The sequence below is a fragment of the Camelina sativa genome, chromosome 8, assembly GCF_000633955.1.
Source record: "Camelina sativa cultivar DH55 chromosome 8, Cs, whole genome shotgun sequence".
Classification (NCBI taxonomy): domain Eukaryota; kingdom Viridiplantae; phylum Streptophyta; class Magnoliopsida; order Brassicales; family Brassicaceae; genus Camelina; species Camelina sativa.
This window is the reverse complement of record NC_025692.1, coordinates 1,719,479-1,742,915: the sequence shown is the minus strand read 5'-3', so window position 1 is coordinate 1,742,915 and position 23,437 is coordinate 1,719,479. Positions and strand designations below refer to the sequence as shown.

The following is a 23,437-nucleotide window of genomic DNA, read 5'->3' as shown; positions in this document are numbered from 1 at the left end:
CAACTTCCCATTTTAAGCTACTGCATTTATACACTTCTCTAACTAATCCTCAAACATCATTTTCTGCTTTCGGATTTTGTTTTATTGATTCAACTATATCATTAAGTTCCCTTTATTGTTCTTAACCTCTCTTGCTGTTTTTGGTCACTGTAAAGATTCCCAAGTTCTATGGTTTTGTGAGCCAAATATCGATTATGGTTGCTTCGGAGATCAAATCCCCTCTGAGTTTCGAGCAAGGTACGCCGGGAGGATGTTCTAGCTCGTCTGTGCATCATAGGAAGCAGTTGAGTGTGTTCTTCATAGAATCAGACAACAGACGTCTTGCTCTTGGTCGTGGCTATACCGGAGGAACCACTCCGGTTAATATTCATGGCAAACCCATCACTAATCTCTCCAAAACCGGTGGTTGGGTTGCAGCTTTTTTCATTTTCGGTAACTTTCATCTTTTGTCTTACATTTGATGATATAGATAGTTCATAGTTGTGCTTGCAGCTTAAGTTAGTTTTGTTTTTTTGTATGGTTGGGATGTTTAGGAAATGAAATGGCAGAGAGAATGGCTTATTTCGGACTATCAGTGAACATGGTAGCGTTCATGTTCTACGTAATGCATAGGCCTTTTGAGAGTTCTTCAAACGCAGTCAACAACTTCCTCGGCATCTCTCAAGCCTCCTCTGTTCTCGGTGGCTTCTTAGCTGATGCTTACTTGGGGAGATACTGGACTATCGCCATCTTCACTACCATGTATCTTGTCGTAAGTACTAGAAACTATTCACTTCTAATTTTTGGTTCAGTTTTGGTTTTTATTTTTCATATCTTTGATTGTTAATTAACGGTAATCATGTGCAAGATTGAAACATATGTTTTGATATGAAATTATTTAAAAATCAATGGTCTTTTGTTGCTTGTGAAAAGGGGTTGATAGGAATAACATTGGGGGCAAGTTTGAAGATGTTCGTACCAAACCAGAGCAACTGTGGCCAGTTAGCATTACTCTTAGGAAATTGTGAAGCAGCCAAATCCTGGCAAATGCTTTATCTCTACACGGTTCTCTACATAACAGGATTCGGTGCTGCTGGTATAAGGCCATGTGTTTCCTCATTTGGTGCAGACCAGTTTGATGAGAAGAGTAAAGACTATAAGACACATTTAGACCGTTTCTTCAACTTCTTCTATCTATCAGTCACTTTAGGCGCAATCATTGCCTTCACTTTGGTGGTGTATGTTCAAATGGAACTTGGTTGGGGTATGGCCTTTGGCACATTGGCCACGGCTATGGGGATTTCTAATGCTTTGTTCTTTGCTGGTACACCGCTTTATCGGCATAGGTTGCCTGGTGGTAGTCCCTTGACAAGGGTCGCTCAGGTCTTAGTTGCTGCTTTCCGCAAACGAAATGCAGATTTTACAAGCAGTGAGTACATTGGTTTGTACGAGGTCCCTGGCTTGAAATCTGCTATTAATGGCAGTCGTAAAATCCCTCATTCCGATGATTTCATGTAAGTTTCTATTTGATTTTTAGGATTTTCAGTTTGTAACTAGTAACCAAAATAAAACTTAATCTAGTATTGATATGGATTCATTATGCAGATGGCTAGACAAGGCGGCGCTTCAGTTGAAAGAAGACGGATTAGAGCCATCTCCATGGAAGCTATGCACAGTAACACAAGTGGAGGAAGTCAAGATTCTGATCAGATTGATTCCAATCCCAGCATGCACTATAATGTTGAGTCTGGTCCTCACAGAGTATCTTACACTCTCAGTGCAACAAGCTTATACACTCAACACACACATTCAACACCTCAAGCTTCCAGTGACGTGCATGCCTGTCTTCCCAGGCCTTAGCATTTTCCTCATTCTCTCCCTATATTACTCTGTGTTCGTCCCTATCACAAGAAGAATCACTGGCAATCCCCATGGTGCTTCCCAGCTTCAAAGAGTGGGGATAGGGCTAGCAGTTTCTATCATATCAGTAGCTTGGGCTGGACTGTTTGAGAACTACAGGAGACACTACGCGATACAACATGGTTTCGAGTTCAACTTTTTGACCCAAATGCCTGATCTAACCGCGTACTGGTTATTAATCCAGTACTGTCTCATCGGAATCGCAGAGGTCTTCTGCATCGTAGGGCTATTGGAGTTCCTTTACGAAGAAGCTCCCGATGCTATGAAGAGTATTGGTTCGGCTTACGCTGCTTTAGCAGGCGGGTTAGGGTGCTTTGCTGCCACCATTTTGAACAATATCGTCAAGGCTGCGACTCGGGACTCAGATGGGAAATCGTGGTTGTCGCAGAACATAAACACGGGGAAATTTGACTGTTTGTACTGGCTGCTCACGCTTCTCAGCTTTTTGAATTTCTGTGTTTTCCTTTGGTCAGCTCATAGGTACAAGTACAGGGCTGTTGAGTCTGAGGAAGACAAGAGTAGAGCACTTCTATAAATACACCATCTCTGTGTTCTGTTCTGCATATCATTCTTTTAAAAGAAAGACAGTAGTACCTGTATCGTCCTATTTTGTTAATGTTTAAGAGAGGACAGTCCGCTTAACGGGATTGTTCTTTTGTAAGAAGACCATAAAATTAAGTCCTGAAAACGTATATTTTGGCAATTTTCAATGCATTCACTGAGATACAAAACAGGGAAATAAAAACACTGTTTCACAAATTCTGTTACAAAAAACGGGTCCAAACATACTAATCCTACAACTGTCTAAATATACCTCAGTCCTTTCATATATTGCTGCCTAGATATCACATACTGAGCCGCAGAGTAAACAATTCCTAAAACTCCCAGAATCCGAACTTGAAACACGTCTGTTATTATCACGGCTGCAAAGCTAAGTGGCACGGTCAGCATCGGTGACGCGTCTGTGTGTTTAGTGGTGTAACTCCACACGTACCTGTTGAATATAATGTGACCTGGTGCTGTGACTATTAAGAGAGCCAGGTTCTTCACTGCAAAAAACCATTCACGGCCTCCAATTTCTACTCCCCAACCTGCGTTTCCACCGAACCAAACTTCTTCCCAAACAGTGTAAAGAGAGGATAGTGCCAAGTATGTTGATATGGCTACTGTAACTGGGAAGTATCTCTGTTTATCACCAAACCCGGATAAGAGATCAGAGTCTTGGTTCAGGAGAAGTAAGATTGGAGCCAGGAAGAATATCGCTTGGCTTGAGCCGCCTGACAGGTGGAGGTTGAGGATTACGCATATGGCAAAGCACATGATTGTGGCGACGTTACCAACCGCAGGCATCCATGCCGCTCCCTCTTCTGACATTTTCTCTACTGCAAAGCTTTGGATCGAGGTGTTTCGGCGTTGCTGCATCAACCTCATTCGTGTCGGGAATATTCCTCTGGCACCGCCTTGGGTTTTTGATTGACCACTCCTCTCAGAGAATTTATCACGCAAAAGTGAAGTGAGCTCAAACTTAATCAGGAGAGCTATAAGCATAAATATCGCTGCATAAAGACCTAGAAGAGATGTTCTTGCACCTTCAATGGCCAACATAGTTGTGACTTTCTTATCCTCCTCCCTTGTGTCCCAACCCCAGGCAACATTATCGTTGAGATCGTTTTTAATTCTGACTTGCCCTTCTAACAAATATGTCACGGGAAAAAGAGCCACGATAAGAGCAAACACCCAGGGAAGCAGCTTTGTGCTTGAGGCAGATGGGAAATGGGTGAAGATGACAAAAACTGAGGCACACACCATTGTTACAACGATCAGGGCGTGTAAAACAGCAGCTTGTAGAAAGAACTCTGCAGATATGTAAACACCCAGAGCTAAACCCATGGCAATGGAATAAAAAGCTCTCAGTTCTACCACATATTTGATTGGGATAAGAGATGTGGCAGCAGCAAGCATCAACAGGAGTGACACAATAAGCAACCAAGACGGCCAAGTCGGTTTGGATGCCATGAATCCATAGATGGAGATGTCATCAGCAGACTGGCGAGCGGCCTTGATCATGTCTGAATGGTAACTCCACGTCATAGGCATCGGTGGCTGCAACAGAATAAACATGCATCCAGTTGCCACTACTAATACCAAGCTTCTTTTAGCTGACTGCAAAAAATAGTAAAATTGTCCTGATCAGTAAAAAGCGACAACTGAACTCTCTTTTTAGTGTTTATACTCTTTACATCAAGACCTTAGTTCCAGCATTTACTACAACTAGATACAGTCTACAGCACGACTATAACTAGATACAGTCTAACTACTTCATAGAGTTAAAGTAAAGGTTTTAAAACATGAAATGAATGCTTTCAAGAATACAGTTAAATAGAACAATTCTCCTATAAAAACATCAATTAGTATTCTTTTTACGCTCCATTATGTAACCTCTGATAGTAACCAACAAACTATGATTTACGTCCAAAGAATCTTGTTGGAGAACTTTTTCTTAGGTATCGGTTCCTTTTCTAGATAATCAGACAGAGATTCATCAAACAAAGCATATGCAAATAGTATAACAGACATACCAAGACATGCGAAAAGTGGAGGGCAACAATTGGTATACAGGCCAGACCAATTGAAACGATGCAGAAACCAAGAAGCAAACCATCAGTAGGAGGTCTTCCATTCCACCACTGCAGAGCATCAAATATTGTTTCCCGGCAAAACCAAACAGAGACAGCAACCACTACGGCATGAGCATAACCTTGCCATGGTTTCATTTTAGAGGCAGATTTCGACTTCTCCCTGCACATTCCACCAATTGAATAACCAAAAATCAAATTTAAAATTCAAAATGAGAAATTGCTTGTAGAAGTTAAAATGCCCAGTGCATACTTGTATAGCAGGAGGGGAGGGGAAACAGCCAGCAATAGAGCTGCAGACACCCATACAATTGATTTCGATGATAGGAAGAGCATAGCCAACTTTGCTGAATAAAGACAGGTCAAGATCCAGACTGCCTTTTGTCCAATTCGGTGGTCAGCAAATAGTCTTCTCACCACAGTCAATCCTATTAGCGACGTCAAGATAACCATGTAGCTGGGGTACATCACATCATCTTCCATTCCATAATAGTATATGCTTGAGTAATTGAAAAAGCGGTCTTCGATGTAACATAGCAATAATGCATGGGCCACCATACCAGCTTCAGTCAAGAAGTGAAATTTTGATGGAAGAAGAACAAGACCAGGAATCACCATGGCTATGATAATGTTAGCCACTATTAGCTTACAGAATGATTTGAGGAACATGCCGGCTAACCATATGTTTAAATCCCAATAATTATGCATGACGAACCATATAACCATTAAGCTTCCAAGGGCAACAAATGCAAAGTAAGAGGGCACACTTTTCTTTGTAAAAAACCGAGCAAAATAAAGCCCAGCGACTGCAGGAAGCGGAGTAAACTGCAAGATAAACAGAGAATAGAAATTCCATTGTTACTAAAAAGGTGGGATCATAAATCAATGACAGGACATAACAAATGGGGCAATTTATGAAATTCAATGTGTCAACTGATAACTTTCAGAAAGGAAACCTTCATAGATGGACACATGCATTACTTGAAAGCGGTAAAAGAGTAAAACAACTATATCAACTTGCTGCAGCAAATTCTACAAGACTACTATGACATGCGTCAGCTGCCACATACAAGTCAACTTTCTTTAACTAAGAAATAGTGTGTGGACTGATAGGAAGCACCCGCAGAGAAGGCACAACATTAAATTGTCAACATATGCCTTAGTCTATATGTCGTATATTTCTTTATAAGTACAACTTGTATGTATGCTAAAGTTATAGTTTTGTAAACTTTTTTGATATTCAATGTTGGAACTACGGCCTTCAAAAGCTTATACAGGTGATCCAGTCATATATAAAAGAAAATACGAGTACTTTTTCATTCCTACGACCAACTATTAGATAACATACGATTCTGGTAGCTTGCAATATGCTAGACTAAAGAGACGAATTTCATGGGATACCTAGTTGACTAATTGAAAGCTCAAGGACATAGTAATTAAATGCTGTGCAATGAGAACTGAAGTGAAATACTTACCAGAACTGGAAATCCTACAACAATAGCTCCAGCAGAACTCACGATCACAGACAAAGCTGTGAAAAAGGCTGAGCTAAGAGCACCCGAGATCATTCCAAGAACAGAAGCACCAGCGCCAGCAGCACCTCCAAGCAGTGTTATGGTCACCAAAAGGTAGTTCAATGGAGGGGGCACTTGAATATACTTCCCAAAAGAGCGGAAAACAACTCTAATCTCCAAACAGATCACAATAATGACCATGGCAATGGCCCCATTCACAATCCGAATGCTCTGCAGCTGATGGGAATCCTTGGTAACCCACCATAGACCACCTCTTGTCGAAGCATAGAGCTGGAACAAGAAAGGGATAAAGAACAAAAGCAGCAAATCACAAAGTGAAGCAGCTGATGAGAAAACCACAGAGTAATGTGACGCCACGTGAAACAGAAGCGGCATAAACATCAAATTCAGCGAAAGGAAACAGCTCTCGAGCTGTCCAAGGATAAAGCTATCATCAGGGATCTCTCCTCCATGATACTTAACTTCCTGCTTGGTCTTGAACGAAGAAACCCTCGGAATAGCGAAAATCCAATAGAAGACGCATGCGAACAAGAGGTAATAGTACGAAGAGTTGTTCATCCCAACGGCAGAGATGGTAGCCCATGCGAAAAACGAAGAGGCGGTGAATGGGACGCAGGCGAACAAGAGACGCTCCAGAGCGACAACAATTGAAGGATTCTCCAGCTGAAGCCATTTGAATTGGAGCGAGGACCAGCAACCAATGAGGAACGTAGTCTCCGCGCAGAGAAAAGCCGCGAGCAAGCCGAGAGGAACTGAATTGAACGAGGATAAGAGAGAAGAAGAGAAGAAGAAGGAGATCTGAGCAGCGATCAGCGACATCCATATACCGAGGAAGCCTCCGAATTTGACATTGAGAGAATCGACGATGTAGGAGATAAGGAGGCCAATTGTGAGGGTAGCGACAACCGGAGCGCCGCCGAGGTCGAGGAGGAAGGCGGCGCATGGGACGAGAGCAATTGCGATCCGTCCATTGTAAGCGAAGGAAGACGGAGAGAATCGAGAGTTGTTGGATCTCGAAGTAGGAGTAGCTCGATCGATGAAGTTTCTGGTGGAGCCAGGGCTCATATGAGGGGAGTAAGAGGAGGAGGAGGATACAGTAGGTTCACCGGATGAAGTGGTTATATGCGGCCGGAACAGCCGCGGCTGTAGCTCCGGTGGCATCATCGTCGCCGGGATTTTTTTTATTTGGGATTACAGATCGATGGCGAGTCTCGCCGTTTACTGATGGAAGAAGAAAGGATCTGTGTGTTGATTTCGCGGAAACTGTGACGTGTCCGGAGGAATCGTAGCCATTGGATCTTACCAGTGAGGCTCTCTCCTTTAAGCTTTCGTAGGTCCGCATCCACTGAATAGTGTAGACAAAAAAACGCTGTCGTTTCTAGGAGTGACTAGTGACGACAAAACGACAGTGTTTTCACGATTCATTAGTAAAGTCACGATTCATAGAACATTTACTCGACAATTGTAACGGACTTGTGATATTGGATACCTTGTATAACAAATTACTGAATTAGGGTATACATTATGAATGTTAACGTTACTATCTGTTATTAATTGTTACGGGATTTTTTATTCTTTGATTATTATTTCACACATTATGTAACGGCGGTTTTATCGGCTGGAATGTAGCTCATGTAGCTCCCACGATGGAGTTTTCCGGCTAAGAAACTTGGAAACAACATTGGTCTCCAGTATCTTCAAGGCGTCTTCATTCGTCACTGACCTCGGAGTCTTGTACTGACTCACAGAAGAGCCTCGAGACAAGAACAAACTCATGAGGTCATCGAAAGCGCCAGGTTTAACAATCTTAATCTCAAGTGGTCCAATGATTTTATCATTCTTTCGTCCCTTTCTGTACACAGAGTCGAGAGCCTCCTCAACGGTGAAGCAACATTCTTCCAAGACTTTGCGGTCAGGCTGGAGCTTCGCGTTCTTGAATTTGCTCCCGAGTTCCCAGTAGAGCACGTAGTGTCCTGGCAACGAGGAAAGATCCACACGGCTAGTGAAATCCATGAGCATCAGGTCATGTGGCTCCAGCAGGAGACTCGCGTTCCTCACTGCCTTGAGGAGGTCTTCTTCGTAGGTCTTGCTCAAGTCGATGCTTAGAACAACTTTTTGTCTCCCAACAAAATAAAACTGTGGCGCATTGTTGTGGAAACCAGTCACTCGTAAAACATCCCCTAAACGGTACCTATACAGACCTGTAAATCATTACATTTATTTTGTTAGAATAAAACAACATAGACATTTTTTTGAACAAAAGTACATTTATTTTGTTACGGTGAGTAAAAGAAACTTACCAGAAAACGTTGTGACAAGAAGTTCATAATCATGGCCAATTTTAACATCGACAAGATCAACGACCACAGGGTCTGAGGTAACATGACCAGCTTCTTGATGGTCTTTCACGACCTCTATAAACTCAAAGTACCCCATACTTGTAATGATAGTGTAAGACACATCACTAGGCTTACACAGAGGATTGAGATTGATTCCGATGAAACATTCAGAGCTGCCATACCAAGATGAAATCAGTGGAAGACCGCCACCATAGAATTCCAGCAACGGAATGTACTGTGCCATGGTGCCTGTAACGACGGCTTCGATGCATTTTGCGTTTGGCCATAGTCTCCTCAGTATTCCCTCCCATGAGGTTTTACTGCATTCTTTCTCGATCAGGCTCGCTAGTTCCGGATTTGGAGCGGTGAGGAACTTACTGATCCCTAAAACACATTGGGGGTCAGTGATCCAGTCGCTGAGACGGCCAGTCCTTATGTTTGAGCATAACTCATTCCAATGGTCTTCAAAAAACTTGATTACTTTGAGGAAGGAAGAAGCATAGGGTGCACCGAGGCGAGCTACATATTCTCGTTGTAGAAGCCCACAAAGCAATTGGCAGTACATGCCCTGATTAGTGTCTTCACAAGTTGCAATAGTATGAGGGCTTATTTGTACTCTATCCCTGTAATTTTTATAACAAACACAAAAAAAGAAACCGGAATAAAACATTAGCAGAAATAGTGAACTGTGTAATGTAATGAAGGTTCAAAAAAGTTTTATTGGTTACCAAAGAAAAGAGTTGGTTGGGTTCACGCTTTTCAAAACACAAGTTATCATAAACCTGACCATCAACCCAGAGGCAGTCTCGCTTTCTCGGGTCACGAAATAAAACATGAGAGATTTGCCTTGGGTAAGCCCTTCGATGTGCCTGCATTCAATAACAACAACGTGTTTAGGGTTTTGCTTACTCTTTTTAGGTATCAACAACTTGGAGTTTGGAACTCTTTACTTGAAGACTAGAGGTGCATAGAGAAATCCAAACAATATCCTCTGTTCCAAGTCCTCTGCTGTCAAAGGAATCAACTTTGGAACTCCTCCTGAAGTACCAGTGCTGCAAAAACAATCACTTTCTTACGTCTTTTACATATTATACTACATTATTGACGATTAACAAACTTATGTATCAACAAGTTTTGAAAAAAAGATTGCTTTTTGTAAAAAAGAGGGATTAAGATAATTGTTGTGAATGTACGTGGCCAAGAGCAGACTGATGGGTCGATCACAAATGAGATCTGACGACTCTCCATTAGCGATACGATCGATATAAGGCTTAATATCTTCGTAGGTCACAACGGGTAGGTTCTTCTTGAAGCTCTGCTTATCAAGTTGACCGTTGAGGAAACCTCTAAGGTACTCTGTTTGGGCATTACGTGAAAGTATTGCTTCCAAAACGGAATCTTGAATCTTCTTTACGTTGGTAGTCACATCCTCAAGAAGAGACATGGCGGCTATTGGGTTTGTTGGATCGAACTTTGGCAGCATGTTTGCTGCTTTTCAAAAGTCTGCAACAACAATAACGAAAAGCAAAACCCTAAGTCTCTCGCTTATAGGTTAAAAAAAAGTCTGATAACTTGTGGACCACAAATGCTTAGAAAAGAGTGAAGAACAAACCTCTGTTCTGGCGCAGTGGATGAGCTCTCTCTCTCTCTCTGTCTTGCTGCAGATAGATAAAGGGTGTGATGTGGCAAAAAGATCGTGTGCCGAAAATTCAGGATGGGTTTCCGACAGATGCTCGGAGGCAAGTTAAGCATTATGGGGTTCAATTGATAAATTTGATACCAAAAGTGTTCAAATTATTTCGAAATTATATATAGCACCACTTAAGTTTACCAATTGAGTTTGACCTTAGCTTAATTGTGATTTTGTGATATAACAATGGGGAAAATTGTAAATATTTAAACTTAATAAAATTCTTAATTATTGTTTCCCCTGCCCAAAGGTCACACAGATAATGTGACGGTGGTTTTAGCGGGTGGAGTATAGCTCACGTAACTCCCACGTTGGAGTTTTCCGGCTTAGGAACTTGGAAACAACGTTCGCCTCTAATATCTTCAAGGCTTCTTCATTCGTCACCAACCTCGGCGTCTTGTACTGACTCACGGAAGAGCCTCGAGACAAGAACAAATTCATGAGCTCGTCGAAAGCACCAGGCTTAACAACCTTAATCTCCAGTGGTCCAATGTTCTTATCATTCTTTCGTCCTTTTCTGTACACAGCGTCAAGAGACTCCTCGATGGTGAAGCAGCATTCCTCCAAGACGTTCGGGTCGGACTCGAGCTTCGCGTTCTTGACTTTGCTTCCGAGTTCCCAGTAGAGTACGTAGTGTCCTGGAAACGAGGAGGAATCTACACGGCTAGTGAAATCCATGAGCATCAAGTCGTGTGGCTCAAGCAGGAGCTTCGCATTTGTCACTGCCTTGAGGAGGTCTTCTTCGTAGGTCTTGTCCATGTCGATGCTCAGAACAACTTTTTGTCTTCCCAAGAAACGAAAATGTGGCGCATTGTTGTAGAAACCGGTAACTCTTAAAACATCACCCACACGGTACCTATACAGACCTGTTAAATCATATAAGAGATCATCATGTGAAAAACATATTGATCTTTGATAAACATTAAGAATACAATCAAAATGTCTATGTTCTTGTCTATGAAAACGTTGCGAGACTTACCAGAAAACGTTGTGAGAACAGGTTCATAATCATGACCTATTTTAACATCAACAAGATCCACAACCAGAGGTTTTGCGGAATCATGACTAGCTTCTTGATGGTCTTTCTCGACTTGTAAGAACTCAAAGTACCCCATAGATGGGATGATAGTGTACGACACATCACAAGGCTTACACAGAGGATTGAAATTGAATGAGATGAAACATTCAGAGGTGGCGTACGACCTTGAAATCACAGGAAGACCGCCGCTATAGAATTCCAGCAATGGAACGTACTGAGCCATGGAGCCGGTAACGATGGCTTCAATGCATTTTGCCTTTGGCCATAGTCTTGTCACTATTGCCTCCCATGAAGTTTTACTGCATTCTTGCTCGATCAGGCCCGCTAGTTCCGGATTTGGAGCGGTGAGGAACTTACTGATCCCTGAAACACATTCAGCGTCTGTGATCCAGTCGCTGACACGGCCAGTCCTAATGTTTGAGCAGAAATCAGGCCAGTGATCTTCCAAGAACTTGATTACTTTGAGGAAGGAAGAAGCAAAAGCTGCACCGAGGCGAGCTACATTATCTCGATCTACAAGCCCACAAAGCAATTGGCAGTACATGCTCTGAGTAGTGTCTGCACAAGTCGAAATCGCAAGCGGGCTTATATGTGTTTGATCCCTGTGAGTCACATAAAAAACACAATAAAGAAACACTAGTAGCACCAAGAGGCATGTTCAAAGATTGAATGATGTTAGTGTACTCTAGGAGCAAAGGTTCTAAGGGTTTTACCAAAAAGATGAGTTGGTAGGTTTGAAGCTTTTCAGAAAGGAAGTTAGCATAGTCCTGACCATCAAACCAGAGGTAGTCTCGCTTTCTCGGGTCACAAAATAGAACATAAGAGATTTTCCTTCATTAAGCCCTTGGATGTGCCTGCAAGCAGGGGGTTGGATTAAACTTACTCTCGTTTTAGGTATAACACACAGACGAACACTTGGAGTTTGGAAAACTCTTTTTACTTGTAGATTAGAAGTGTAGAGAGAGAAGTAAACGATTTCCTCTGTTCCAAATCCTCTGTTGTCAAAGGAATACCTTTGGAACTCCTCCAGAAGTACCCGAGCTGCAAATACAGTTTTGTCCTTAACTCATTACAGAATCTATAATAAACAATACTTTAATTTAATCTGCAGAGGTTTCAAGATTCAAAAAAAAGGTGGATCGTTTAATTTGAAGGTACCTGGTCAAGAGTACATTGATGGGTCGATCACAGATGAGATCAGATGGCTCTCCATTAGCGATACGATCAATATAAGACCTGATATCTTCGTAGGTCACAACGGGTAGGTTTTTCTTGAAGCTTTCCTTATCGAGTTGACCTTTGAGGAAACATCTAAGATACTCGGTTTGAGCATTACGTGAAAGTATTGCCTTCAAGACGGAATCTTGAATCTGCTTTACGTTGGTGGTCACATCCTCAAGAAGAGACAGACAAGCTTTTTGGTTTGTTGGATCGAGCTTTGGCAACATGCTTGCTTGCTGCTTTTGACTGTCAACAAACGAAAAAAGCAAAACCCTGTCCAAGTCTTATCACGAAACTGCTTACAAAGAGTGAGGGGAAACCTCAAGTTCTGGCGAGGTGGATGAGAGCTGTGGCCTCTCTCTCTCTCTCTCTGTAACGCTTGAGACTTTTGGAGGAGAAAAGCAGACGCAAGGTGGCTGATGTGGCGATATGTTCGGTGCCGTCCATAGTGGAGCTGTTTCAGATTTGATATATTATATTTTTTTGTTTGTTTTCTTCCATATAGAGAAACAATATAATCAACAAAGGACGAGATGTGGAGATTTTAGTAATGATTTAAACGTGTGATTGATAAGTTTTGGAGTAATAAATTAACAATGTAATATGGAAGAAAAATAAATTAGAAAATACAGCACTAGTGCACTACTATATATACTGTATATAAAGGAACAAAACTCTCCTTTATACTGTATTATTTCTAAAACAAAGACTTTTCGAGAAGATTCTAAATGGACATTTATTTTGGAATGGAAATAGTAAACAAGGAAAGGCACGAAACAAGAGTGTGATTTTGTATTTGATTAATTCTTTTACTATAATCTTATCTTGCGTCCTTTATTTATTTATTTTTTTATTTTTTCAAAAAACAGAGTGTACTTGCATGACAAGATGAATGAAAGAGAGTACACTCTTGTTTTTACTTTTTATCAAAACAAGATTTATAACTTTTGAATGAAGGATTAAAATGCTTAATAACCCCTGCCCTCAAGTCAAAAAACCTGATTTATCGGTTGGAGTGCAGCTCATGTAGCTCCCACGATGGAGTTTTCCGGCTAAGAAACTTGGAAACGACGTTCGCTTCCAATATCTTCAAGGCTTCTTCATTCGTCACTGACCTCGGCGTCTTGTACTGACTCACAGAAGAGCCTCGAGACAAGAACAAATTCATGAGCTCGTCGAAAGCACCAGGCTTAACAACCTTAATCTCAAGTGGTCCAATGTTCTTATCATTCTTTCGTCCTTTTCTGTACACAGCGTCGAGTGACTCCTCGACGGTGAAGCAGCATTCCTCCAAAACATTCGGGTCGGGCTCAAGCTTCGCGTCCTTGACTTTGCTCCCGAGTTCCCAGTAGAGTACGTAGTGTCCTGGAAACGAGAAAGAATTTACACGGCTAGTGAAATCCATGAGAATCAAGCCATGTGGCTCGAGCAAGAGCTTCGCGTTTGCCACTGCTTTAAGGAGGTCTTCTTCGTAGGTCTTGTCCATGTCGATGCTAAGAACAACTTTCTGTCTTCCCACGAAACGAAAATTTGGCGTATTGTTGTAGAAACCAGTCACCCTTAAAACATCGCCAACACGGTACCTATACAGACCTGTTAAATCGTAGACATCATCATGTCAGAACATATACTTTTGATGCACACACATATTAAAACGTCCATTTTTGTCCTCTATCATTTTTGTTAAACAGAGACTTGAAAAAAAATTCTAAAAAGACATTTTAATTTGAAATGTAGAGAGTAAACATGAAAATGGCTTACCAGAAAAAGTTGTGACAACAGGTTCATAATCATGGTCGACTTTAATATCGACAAGATCGACGACCACATGGTTCTTCTCCACGGGATCATGACCAGTTTCTTGATGGTCTTTCTCGACCTCCAAGAACTCGAAGTACCCCATATATGGCATAATGGTGTACGACACATCACAAGGCTTACACAGAGGATTGAGATTGAGACCGATGAAACATTCAGAGCTGCCGTAAAACGTTGAGATCACAGGAAGACCACCGCTGTAAAATTCCACTAACGGAATGTACTGTGCCATGGTGCCTGTAACTACGGCTTCAATGCATTTTGCTTTTGGCCATAGTCTTGTCACTATTGCCTCCCATGAAGTTTTACTGCATTCTTGCTCGATCAGGCTCGCTAGTTCCGGATTTGGAGCAGTGAGAAACTTCCCCAAACCTGATACACACTGGGCGTCTGTGATCCAATCACTGAGACGGGCAGTCCTTATGTTTGAGCATAACTCAGGCCAGTGATCTTCCAAGAACTTGATTACTTTCAGGAAGGAAGAAGCAAAGGGTGCACCGAGACGACCTACATCTTTTCGTTGTAGAAGCCCACAAAGCAACTGACAGTACATGCTCTGAGTAGTGTCTGCACAAGTCGCAATTGCATGCGGGCTTACCTGTGATTGATCCCTGTAAGTCATATAATAAACACAATAAAGAAACGTCACAGCACCAAGGAGAAGCTTCGCTGAAACCTGAATAAAAGCAACCACACACTAGCAGAAAGGCAAGTCATCAATGTGGGAGCAAAGGTTTTATTATTGAATTACCAGATATATGAGTTGGCTGGCTCAATGCTTTTCAAAACACAAGTTAGCATAGTCCTGACCAGTATCCCAGAGGCAGTCTTACTTTCTCGGGTCACAAAATAAAACATGAGAGATTTTCCTTCTCTAATCACCCCCATGTGCCTGTAGACCGAGAATAATGAGTTTTATTTAGGTCTTTTACTTACTCATTTTCGGGTATCAATAAAACTTGACACAAGTTGGAATCTAAGAACTCTTTACTTGTCGAGTAGAGGTCTATAGAGAGATGCAAACGATAACCTCTGTTTCAAATCCTCTGTTGTCAAAGGAATCAACTTTGGAACTCCTCCTGAAGTACCCGAGCTGCATATAAAATTGCTTCCTTAACTCTTTTTACATATTCTATAATTAACTATACTTGTACATTTTTTCAATTGTAACAAGAAAGTCTTGTATGAACAAGTTTTAACCAAGATTCTATAGATTTCAAGTCGCTTCCCGAAATTTTAGTCAACAATTGGTTTAAATGTTGCAGCATATAAATTTTGCATTAAACTTCGAGTAATTGTTTGTTATGACAGATTCACATAGCAGAATTTTTTTTTGCTTTGAATCTGCTGCAGAGATTCCAAGACTCAGAAAAAGGTGGATCATTTATGTTAAAGGAACCTAGTCAAAAGTACACTGATGGGTCGATCACAGATGAGATTTGACGGCTCTCCATTATTAGCTATACGGTCGATATAAGGCCTAATATCTTCGTAGGTCACAACGGGCAGGTTCTTCTTGAAGCTTTGCTTATCGACTTGACCGTTGAGGAATCCTCTAAGGTACTCGGTTTGAGCGTTACGTGAAAGTATTGCTTCCAAGACGGAATCTTGAATCTGCTTTACGTTGGTGGTCACATCCTCAAGAAGAGACAAGCAAGCTTCTGTGTTTGTTGGGTCGAACCTTGGTAACATAATTGATTATTGTCTGCTACAAAAAGCAAAACCTTAATTCTATGTCTTTATCACGAAATTGCTTACAAAAGAGTGAAAAGAAAAAAAAAAAACCTTTGTTATGGCGAGGTGGATGAGCTCTGTCTCTCTCTCTCTGTCTCTCTCCAGCAAAGGCCAACGGTGTGATGTGGCGAAATGTTTGATTTGCCGTAAATTCTTGATATTGATAAACACTTAAACAGATTTGTTATTTTAACATAAAAACCAGAAAATATTTGTTAATTTTTTCAGAAAGTGGGTTTAACAAAAGGTTGTGAGACAAACAATGCAACACGTGGGTGTGGTGAGTATTACGAGGAGATAAGACATAAGCTTCACGGGGGAGGTGACACATTGAACATTTGATGCATGATTTTCTTCTATATTTTTGTCCATTCTTTAATTTTTGTTAGTGCGACGATTATGACTATGTGATTATATCCGGATAAAATGAAAGATCATTAACTCGAACGTCAACAAATGTAAATGAAGAACCATATGAAGTCCACTAGTCATAATTTAAAAAGATCGAAGTGTAACGAAAGAAAAAAACCCTTTTGGTATTCAACGTTCACTTTTCGGTAGGAAATTTATACATTAATTATTATTATTGAAAAAAGTCTTACAGATAATGTGACAGCGGTTTTATCTGTTGGGATACATCTCATGTAGCTCCCACGATGGAGTTTTCCGGCTAAGAGCTTCTCCAACGGTGGATTTAGCAAAGGTTTTTATTACAGATTGTGATTAAAAATAAATCAGAACTAATAAAAAAGATAAGAGTTGCCTCTTATTTAACAAGCTTAAGAGTTGCCTCTTAACAAATACGTGTCAGCATATCTTTCACTTAGTTTTTAATATAAAAACAAATTTTTTTTTCCCCTTTCTCTTCCTCTTCCTCTTCCTCTTCTCTCTTTCTCGCGATACTCCCAACCCAAAACAAAGAGACTTTTTTTTTGACAAAATCAGAACCTGGCAATCGGAGGTTTTGATTAACCAATCGCTAATCGGAGGTTTTGACTAATCAATCAGAAATCAGAGATTTTGATTAACTAATCGGAACGACATATGGGAAAGCGTTGAGTCTTCTCCACCATGCATGATTGTAATTAGGGTAATCTGTTTGTAGAATGTGCTCAAAGTCTCTGTTTTATTCTCTTACCTCCTTCTGTTTTCTGTTTTATTGCTCTGTTTCTCTTTATTCGCATGAAAGAAAGATGACATTGTTTTTTTTTTTTTTTTTTGTTAACGTGGTGAGAGAACGAAACAGAAATTAGTGGAATTGATATCTTTACAATTCTATTAAAACTCTCTTAAAGTGTTGCAATATATAACTGTTAGAATTAACGAGAATGATTTGAAAGTTTAGAATGCTTGAAAATCTATCGTTTATGTCTTCAAAATTATTCAATCAAATGGTTTTAGAGGTGTTGGTAAGGCTGTGAAGTATGTTGCATTTGTAGTTGATATAGATTGTAATAGTGGCTTTTAAAAAGTGAACTAGGATATAACTTATCTGTTTTTGTTTCAGTTTTGGTTATGATCATCCTCTTGTAATCATTTATACGTCTATAAATGTCGAGAAAGCAAGTATCTTTGCTGTTTAATTAGTTGTTTTTGTTGCTTTGCAGATCACTTGTTACTGAGTTTTACTAAAAACAAAGGATGCTTTGTGTTTCAGGAGCTTAATCGATTCAGCTAGAGGCTTCTGCAAAAACGGAGCTAGCAGCAGATTCGTCCATAGTGATGGAGGAGCCGATTCCTCCTGGACTTGCTCATCACTTCATGACTTACATGGAGAAAGGCAAATTCCCTGACAAATACAGGTACTATACTAGTAGTATTAACTCTCATACTTAGTTGTGATTGTTCCATGAATCCTTGTGTTTAAGTCCCTTTTTATCCGTTTGTGTAGAATTAACCAAACAATGGAACGAGAATTGTTATGAGTTCTTGTTATGGGTGTATATTTCATATATCTCAACTCATTAAAAATGTGATCACTGATCCGTTTCTCTCAACCTCTCTTTTATATTGTTTCTTGTGATTAGTTTGGTAAGGGAGACCATGGTAGACTTGTGATCAGTTTGGTCGGGTCAACAAATGGCAAAAACTAGAGAATTCAAGCAGGTTAGTTTCCTTTTTTACTTAATTTTGTTTAATTCACTGCTTCCAACTACCAAATAACTAAACCGGTCTTGTCAGATTAGGTAAGCAGTAAGTCTTGTATTGATTGTGTTGTGTTCGTTGGTTGTTCAATGGTTGTGTTTATGGGGTGTGTTCAATGCTTTGTAGTTGAAGTGGAAATTTACTTTCTCATTGATTGCTACTAACACAAACCAAATCGTTTTTAACCAAACCCTCACATTGATTGCTACTAACACGACCCTTTAGCAATATCTTCCCTTCTACTTCTAACACGCACAGAAAAAAAAAACGATATGGATTCATATGGTTCCATGAATCCATATACTAACTCTCCTGGCTTCATGGATCTCCTACATAGTCAAGGAGAAACCCACAGTCTGGACTCCAACCCACAATCTGGACTCCAATCCATACTCCAACCCACAGTCATTCTTTCAACAAAGACGAGATGCTACTGGAAGGTTTGGTCTCTCTCCAATACAGAAGTGTACATCGGCAATTCGTATGATGGCATATGGAAGTGCAGCTGACGCGCAAGATGAATACATTCGCCTTGCTGAAACCACTGCGATTTCATGCTTGGAAAATTTTGTTCAAGGAATCATAAACTTTTTTGGAGATGAGTACCTAAGGAGACCCACACCAGCGGATCTTCAACGACTACTCGATATTGGAGAGATGCGCGGATTTCCCGGGATGATAGGAAGCATCGACTGTATGCATTGGGAGTGGAAGAATTGCCCAACCGCATGGAAAGGTCAATATACGCGTGGATCTGGAAAGCCAACCATCGTTTTAGAGGCTGTAGCGTCACAAGATCTCTGGATATGGCACGCGTTTTTTGGACCTCCAGGTACATTAAACGATATCAATGTTCTTGATCGCTCACCAGTTTTTGACGATATTTTACAAGGTCGTGCTCCTAAGGTGAATTATACTGTCAACGGGCACCGCTATAAATTGGCCTACTATCTCACCGATGGGATTTATCCAAAATGGGCTACTTTTATCCAATCTATTCCCCTTCCACAAACTCCAAAGGCATCCTTATTTGCTACATATCAAGAAGCTGTTCGTAAAGATGTTGAACGTGCTTTTGGAGTCTTGCAAGCTCGATTCCATATAGTAAAAAACCCGGCTCTCATCCATGATAAAGAAAAAGTTGGAAAGATAATGAGAGTGTGTATCATACTACACAATATGATAGTAGAAGATGAACGTGATGGGTACACGCAGTTTAATGTTGCAGAATTCGAACAAACACAATCAAACCGAACTTCACATGTGGACTACACACTTCCTACTGCGAGGCTTTCAAACATCACCGAGATGATGATCACGCGAAATGAAGTTCGTGATAAAAGAACAAATGAACGCTTGCATGATGATTTGATTGAACATATATGGCAAAAGTTTGACACAAATCAAGGTTACAATCAGGATTACAACTAATCTATTATCCCATTTATGATTTGTATTCCTATTTTTACTATGCTTTTATAATTTGTAAGTTTTAAAATTAATGTTTAAAAATTTATGAAATGCTATTATTTCTTATTTTTATACAATTTAAATTATTTAAACATTCAAAGTAATTATGTTTTACTTAAAATATTTTCATTTCATAAATAATATTTTTGACAAATATTTTTTTTCAAAATTAAGAACCCCAATAAGAACTTCACCATTGGAGGAGCAAAATTTTAATTACCCAATTACAAGTTCTTACTTTCATAAAGTACAAAATCTATTCTTAAAAAATTTAAAAACCTCACAATAAGAACCTTACCGTTGGAGAAGCTCTAAAAGACTCAGAAACAACGTTCGCCTCCAATATTTTCAAGACTTCTTCACTCGTCACCGATATAGGTGTTTTGTACTGACTCACAGAAGAGCCTCGAGACACGGCGAAATTCATGAGCTCGTCAAAAGTACCACTCTTAACAACCTTAATCTCAAGTGGTCCAATGTTCTTATCATATTTTCGTTCTTTTCTGTACACTGTGTCGAAAGACTTCTCAATTGTGAAGCAACATTCCTCCAAAAAATTTGGGTCGGGCTCGAGCTTTGCGTCCTTGGTTTTGCTGCCGAGTTCCCAATATAGCACGTAATGTCCTGGAAACGAGGAAAGATCTGCACGGCTAGTGAAATCCATGACCATTAGGTCGTATGGCTCTAGTAGGAGCTTCGCGTTTTTCACTGCCTTGAGGAGGTCTTCTTCGTAGGTCTTGTCCATGCCGATGCTCAGAACAACATTATGTCTTCCCACGAAACGAAACTTTGGCGCATTGTTGTGGAAACCTGTAATTCTTAAAACATCACCCACACGGTACCTATACAGACCTGTAAAATCGTTTAGTGATCTTGTGAGATACATACTAAGAAAACAGTTAAAATCTCTATTTTGTCTTCTATCATTTTTTTAAGCAAGAACCTACAAAAAATTCTAAAATACATTTTTTCTGAGGAGAGAGTAAACGAGAAAAAAGACTTACCGGAAAACGTTGTGACAACAAGTTCATAATCATGGCCAATTTTAACATCGACAAGATCGACGACCACAAGGTTCTTTACGGGATCATGACAAGTTCTTTGGTCTTTCTCGACCTCTAAGAACTCGAAGTACCCCATACTTGGAATGATGGTGTAAGAAACATCACTAGGCTTGGAAAGAGGATTGACATTGACACCGACGAAACACTCGGAACCGCCATACCACGATGAAACCAACGGAAGACTACCGCCATAGTACTCCAGCAATGGAATGTATTGTGCCATGCTGCCCGTAATGACGCCTTCGATGCATTTTGCTTTTGGCCATAGTCTCCCCACTATTGCCTCCCATGATGCTTTATTGCATTCTTGTTCGACCAAGTTCGCTAGGTCCGGATTTGGAGCGGTGAGGAACTTAGCAACCCCTGAAACACATTGGACGTCTGTGATCCAGTCACTGAGACGGCCCGTCCTTATGTTTGAGCATAACTCATGCCAGTGGTTTTCTAAGAATTTCATTACTTTGACGACGATAGAAGCAAAGGGTGCACCGAGGCGAGCTACATTATCGCGTTGTAGAAGCCCACAAAGCAACTGGCAGTACATGCTCTGAGTAGTGTCTACACAAGTCGCAATTTCATGCGGGCTTACCTGTAATTTATCCCTGGAAGATAAAAAACACAATAAAGAAACAGTAGTAGCAGCAACAAGGGGCATGTTCACACCCCTGTAACGTGAGTGCCAAGGTTTTATTGATTTTACCATAGAAGTGAGTTGGTTGTGTTCAATCTTTTCAAAATACAAGTTATCATAGACATGGCCAGTAGCCCAAAGACAGTTTTGATTTCTCCGGTCACGAAATAGAACGTGAGAGATTTTCCTTGGTTAAGCCCTTTGATGTGCCTGCAAACAAGTAATAACAATAGGTTTTGGATTTTACTAACTCTATTTGATTTGATATAATGTGACACAAGTTGGAGTTTAGGACTTTTTTACTTGTAGAGTAGAGATCTATACAAGGATCCAAACGATATCCTCTGTTCAAATTCCTCTGCTGTCAGAGGAATAAATTTTGGAACTCCTGCTGAAGTACCCGAGCTGCAAAACCAATATCTTCCTTAAATCTTTATATATTCTACACCTCAATTTTAATGTACATATGTATATTATTCAAGATTAACAAAGTCAAGTGTCAACAAGTTTGAAATTGTTATAGTTATCATAGATCCACATATTAAAAATAAAAAAAAAGTGAATCGTTTAATTTGAAGAAACCTGGCCAAGAATAAACTGATGGGTCGATCACATATGAGATCAGATGGCTCTCCATTAGTAAGACGATCGATATAAGACCTAAAATCTTCGTAGGTCACAACGGGTACGTTCTTCTTGAAGCTTTCCTTATCGACTTGACCGTCGAGTAAACCTCTAAGATACTCAGTTTGGGCATTACGTGAAAGTATTGCTTCCAAGACGGAATCTTGAATTTGCTTTACGTTGGTGGTCACATCCTCAAGAAGAGTGAGGGCATCTTTAGGGTCTGTTAAATCGAACCTTGGCAACATGCTTGCGCTTGGTGCTTTTAATTGTCTGCAACTATAACAAAAACAAAAAAAAACCTTTAATTTCTAAGTCATTGCAAAATTGTTTACAAAAGAGTGAAATTTTGTTATGGCGAGGTGGATGAATTGAAAGCTTTGGAGGAGAGATTAGAGAAAGCAGTGAAAGGGTGGTGTTATGATATGTTCGTTGCCGTAAGATTTGTTCTTTTTTCAATAAATAGGATTAATTAACAGAGAGAATAAGCAAAGAGAACACTATTAATATCCCATTTTTAGAAAGATTATGATTTCCTATTCTTACAAGGATAACGAAACTGCGGTTATGAAAATGAGACTAGGAAGAAAAGTGGGTTGTCCTTGGTGATAGAAATACGAGAAAAGTGGGTTGTCCTTGGTGATAGAAATACGAAATATTTTCATACTTCAGCAATTATAAGGAGGCGTAAGAACAGAATCGAGGCTCTAAAAAATGATGATGGTAGGTGGATTTATGACCAACAGGAGCTGGAGACGCTGGCGGTTGAGTATTACAGGCGTCTCTATTCATTAGATGATGTGGATTTGGTAGTGGAGAAGCTATCGCAGGAGGGTTTTTCGAGGTTGACTCAAGGTGAGATTAATGCTCTCTTAAGACCTTTTTTACGACAGGAAGTTGAGTGGTCAATTAAGAGTATGGGGAAGTACAAAGCTCCTGACCCTGATGGATATCAACCGGTTTTCTATCAAGACTGTTAGGATGTGGTGGGAGAGTCGGTTTGTCGTTTTGTTCTGAAGTTCTTTGAAACAGGAGCATTGCCATAAGGTACGAATGATGCACTGGTTGTGTTGATTGCTAAGGTCGCTAAGCCAGAAACAATAACTCAGTTTCGACCTATCAGTCTCTGCAATGTCCTATTCAAGATCATTACAAAGATAATGATGCTCAGGATGAAGAAGTTGATGCCTAAACTCATTGGTCCGGCACAATCCAATTTTATACCAGGTCGGTTAAGTGCAGATAATATTGTCTTGGTGCAGGAAGCGGTACATTCAATGAGACGTAAGAAGGGTAGGAAAGGTTGGATGCTTTTGAAGCTTGATCTTGAGAAAGCATATGACCGTGTGAGATAGGACTTCCTTGAGGACACGTTAAAAGTTGCAGGGTTCCCAGATGTTTGGGTTGTGTGGATCATGTGCTGCGTTACTGGACCGTCAATGACCGTTTTGTGGAATGGAGAGAAAAAATCGCCGTTTAAACCTGTGCGGGGGATTCGACAGGGAGACCCCTTGTCACCATATTTGTTTGTTCTCTGTCTTGAGAGGTTGTGCCACATGATTGATAAGTCTATCAGTCTGCAGCAATGGAAA

General features: G+C 40.4%; 6 protein-coding genes and 1 pseudogene across 6 annotated transcripts; 2 read left to right on the top strand and 5 right to left on the bottom strand.

The window, feature by feature from the left end:
- Positions 16–2,609, top strand: LOC104705588 (protein NRT1/ PTR FAMILY 6.1-like). Its single transcript, XM_010421612.2, has 4 exons — positions 16–432; positions 534–751; positions 913–1,493; positions 1,585–2,609. Exons 1-4 carry the CDS (start codon positions 195–197, stop codon positions 2,432–2,434), a joined length of 1,887 nt encoding a protein of 628 aa, XP_010419914.1. The 5' UTR covers positions 16–194; the 3' UTR covers positions 2,435–2,609.
- Positions 2,574–7,370, bottom strand: LOC104705589. Its single transcript, XM_010421613.2, has 4 exons — positions 6,011–7,370; positions 4,789–5,360; positions 4,479–4,698; positions 2,574–4,062 (listed from the first exon to the last, which is right to left on the bottom strand). The coding sequence occupies exons 1-4, from the start codon at positions 7,232–7,234 to the stop codon at positions 2,704–2,706; spliced, it is 3,375 nt and encodes a 1,124-aa protein (XP_010419915.1). The 5' UTR covers positions 7,235–7,370; the 3' UTR covers positions 2,574–2,703.
- Positions 7,511–10,089, bottom strand: LOC104705587 (indole-3-acetic acid-amido synthetase GH3.17-like). Its single transcript, XM_010421611.1, has 6 exons — positions 10,022–10,089; positions 9,603–9,912; positions 9,360–9,461; positions 9,138–9,278; positions 8,371–9,032; positions 7,511–8,271 (listed from the first exon to the last, which is right to left on the bottom strand). The coding sequence occupies exons 2-6, from the start codon at positions 9,890–9,892 to the stop codon at positions 7,682–7,684; spliced, it is 1,785 nt and encodes a 594-aa protein (XP_010419913.1). The 5' UTR covers positions 9,893–9,912; positions 10,022–10,089; the 3' UTR covers positions 7,511–7,681.
- LOC104705586 lies at positions 10,234–12,815 on the bottom strand (annotated as a pseudogene).
- On the bottom strand, positions 12,519–22,216 carry LOC104705585 (indole-3-acetic acid-amido synthetase GH3.17-like). Its single transcript, XM_019228252.1, has 7 exons — positions 22,195–22,216; positions 15,577–15,884; positions 15,169–15,270; positions 14,929–15,069; positions 14,121–14,788; positions 13,358–13,952; positions 12,519–12,605 (listed from the first exon to the last, which is right to left on the bottom strand). Exons 2-6 carry the CDS (start codon positions 15,867–15,869, stop codon positions 13,363–13,365), a joined length of 1,794 nt encoding a protein of 597 aa, XP_019083797.1. The 5' UTR covers positions 15,870–15,884; positions 22,195–22,216; the 3' UTR covers positions 12,519–12,605; positions 13,358–13,362.
- LOC104705584 (putative nuclease HARBI1) lies at positions 16,770–19,559 on the top strand. The gene is made up of 3 exons (XM_019228251.1): positions 16,770–17,001; positions 17,569–17,713; positions 17,939–19,559. The coding sequence occupies exon 3, from the start codon at positions 18,540–18,542 to the stop codon at positions 19,485–19,487; it is 948 nt and encodes a 315-aa protein (XP_019083796.1). The 5' UTR covers positions 16,770–17,001; positions 17,569–17,713; positions 17,939–18,539; the 3' UTR covers positions 19,488–19,559.
- LOC104709113 (indole-3-acetic acid-amido synthetase GH3.17-like) lies at positions 19,807–22,096 on the bottom strand. The gene is made up of 5 exons (XM_019228638.1): positions 21,804–22,096; positions 21,525–21,626; positions 21,291–21,431; positions 20,531–21,192; positions 19,807–20,378 (listed from the first exon to the last, which is right to left on the bottom strand). Exons 1-5 carry the CDS (start codon positions 22,091–22,093, stop codon positions 19,807–19,809), a joined length of 1,767 nt encoding a protein of 588 aa, XP_019084183.1. The 5' UTR covers positions 22,094–22,096.